Source organism: Sycon ciliatum, chromosome 6 (assembly GCF_964019385.1).
Source record: "Sycon ciliatum chromosome 6, ocSycCili1.1, whole genome shotgun sequence".
Classification (NCBI taxonomy): Eukaryota; Metazoa; Porifera; class Calcarea; order Leucosolenida; family Sycettidae; genus Sycon; species Sycon ciliatum.
Window position 1 is genome coordinate 17,486,320 of NC_088648.1, and position 2,500 is coordinate 17,488,819.

General features: G+C 43.6%; 1 protein-coding gene across 1 annotated transcript in view; it reads right to left on the reverse strand.

Moving 5' to 3' along the window:
- LOC135819532 (uncharacterized) overlaps positions 1-2,500 on the reverse strand; it is a 30,865-nt gene that overhangs the window by 26,992 nt on the left and 1,373 nt on the right. Inside the window, exons 2-3 of the mRNA XM_065332756.1 lie at positions 2,181-2,444; positions 1-116 (exon numbers count right to left, since the gene is read on the reverse strand). The exon at positions 1-116 is cut by the window's left edge and continues 58 nt beyond it. Coding sequence (XP_065188828.1) covers positions 1-116; positions 2,181-2,409 — 345 coding nt within the window. The 5' untranslated portion in view covers positions 2,410-2,444. The remainder of the gene's footprint in view (positions 117-2,180; positions 2,445-2,500) is intronic.

Genomic DNA, 2,500 nt, shown 5'->3' on the forward strand with positions numbered 1-2,500 from the left:
ATCGCCGTCGTTTTCATGCGACATGATCTCGTCCGCGCCGTTCGCCATTCCGTTTCTGGCCAGGTCGGCCAGGCATCCCACGGAATCGATCACCTTCTGCAGAGTCTTCAGCTTGTCTGGCGGAACACAAATTGGACAAGCAGCGCCAGACAGTGCAGGCAAAATGGGGACAAATACAATAATAATACATACCTGCCACCCTTTGCAGACCTGAGATCGCGACAATGACATACTTACATGATGTATGTGTGAAACTGTCTACAAATCCGGCTAGCTGAGGCATGCCACGAATGCACTTTTGGGTGCCTAGTACCGCCCTGTGATATCGGGACGGTGGGCAGGTATGCAAACAGGCTGGTGGGTTGCAATGCTCAGAAGTCAGAACTTTCAAATTGTAGCGGCCAGATGGGACAGGTCGTCGCCATATCAGAGTGGTCTAAGACATAATCGAATAACCTCAGACTACATTGAGAATAACCTCAGACTACATTGAGAATAACCTCAGACTACATTGAGAATAACCTCAGACTACATTGAGAATAACCTCAGACTACATTGAGAATAACCTCAGACTACATTGAGAATAACCTCAGACTACATTGAGAATAACCTCAGACTACATTGAGAATAACCTCAGACTACATTGAGAATAACCTCAGACTACATTGAGAATAACCTCAGACTACATTGAGAATAACCTCAGACTACATTGAGAATAACCTCAGACTACATTGAGAATAACCTCAGACTACATTGAGAATAACCTCAGACTACATTGAGAATAACCTCAGACTACATTGAGAATAACTTCAGACTACATTGAGAATAACCTCAGACTACATTGAGAATAACCTCAGACTACATTGAGAATAACCTCAGACTACATTGAGAATAACCTCAGACTACATTGAGAATAACCTCAGACTACATTGAGAATAACCTCAGACTACATTGAGAATAACCTCAGACTACATTGAGAATAACCTCAGACTACATTGAGAATAACCTCAAACTACATTGAGAATAACCTCAGACTACATTGAGAATAACCTCAGACTACATTGAGAATAACCTCAGACTACATTGAGAATAACCTCAGACTACATTGAGAATAACCTCAGACTACATTGAGAATAACCTCAGACTACATTGAGAATAACCTCAGACTACATTGAGAATAACCTCAGACTACATTGAGAATAACCTCAGACTACATTGAGAATAACCTCAGACTACATTGAGAATAACCTCAGACTACATTGAGAATAACCTCAGACTACATTGAGAATAACCTCAGACTACATTGAGAATAACCTCAGACTACATTGAGAATAACCTCAGACTACATTGAGAATAACCTCAGACTACATTGAGAATAACCTCAAACTACATTGAGAATAACCTCAGACTACATTGAGAATAACCTCAGACTACATTGAGAATAACCTCAGACTACATTGAGAATAACCTCAGACTACATTGAGAATAACCTCAGACTACATTGAGAATAACCTCAGACTACATTGAGAATAACCTCAGACTACATTGAGAATAACCTCAGACTACATTGAGAATAACCTCAGACTACATTGAGAATAACCTCAGACTACATTGAGAATAACCATGCGAGTATTGCACACGAGTCTAATACATAATCGCCAGAAGAGAAGACAGGGTCGCACCCATGCTAGAAGACAGGGTCGCTCGCACCCATGCTCAGGGGGAATACTGCCTCTAGATATAAATATGACTTTTTATTTTCTTTCTACTATCAGGCCATCATTTTTTATATCCATGTTTCGCGTCGTCCGCACGCATACGTTTTGATTTTTTGGGGAAAAAATAGAAAAAAAATCGAGCATGCAAAGTGAGTGTACGATCGTGCGAGTCATCAGTGTGGACTGGTTGCACATGGCGAAGCTGGGATTCAGAAATGGCCTCGAGACCAGCGTTGGTAAATCGTTTGTGCGGCATCTGTGAGCAGTATTCTATGAGCTTACACCAGAGACCGCATCGATCGCCTCAAGCTGAAAGGATGCGTCGTTCCGGAGCTCTTTGCTTATTTTGCAACTTTTTTATTTTTTCCACCTCTCGTATATGATTCTGGAAGTTGAACTGACGCGAAACATAGATATAAAAAATGATGGCCTTAACACAGCCCTACTGGAGAACAGGTCTACCTTGTGGGATCTTGGACATGGTGTTGATCACTTCCTGCCTGCGGGGCTTCGGTAGAGGCGTTGGCTGTGAAGCCCCTCGTTTCAACGTGGCTCGCACCGCTGTGGCTGTCCGCTCAGGGTTGGCGCGCCCGCTCATGGCCATGCTCACGGCTCTGGTCAGGAGCTCCTTGCGATGGTAGCGCTGGATACTGCGCATGTGCGAGTCCATCTTTGTGCAGTCCTCCTCCATATCGGGGTCCTGGCCGCCGATCTCCGAGCTCACAGCTATAAGGATACAACAGGAACAACAAAGTGGGCATCATCACTAAACACTGGACACT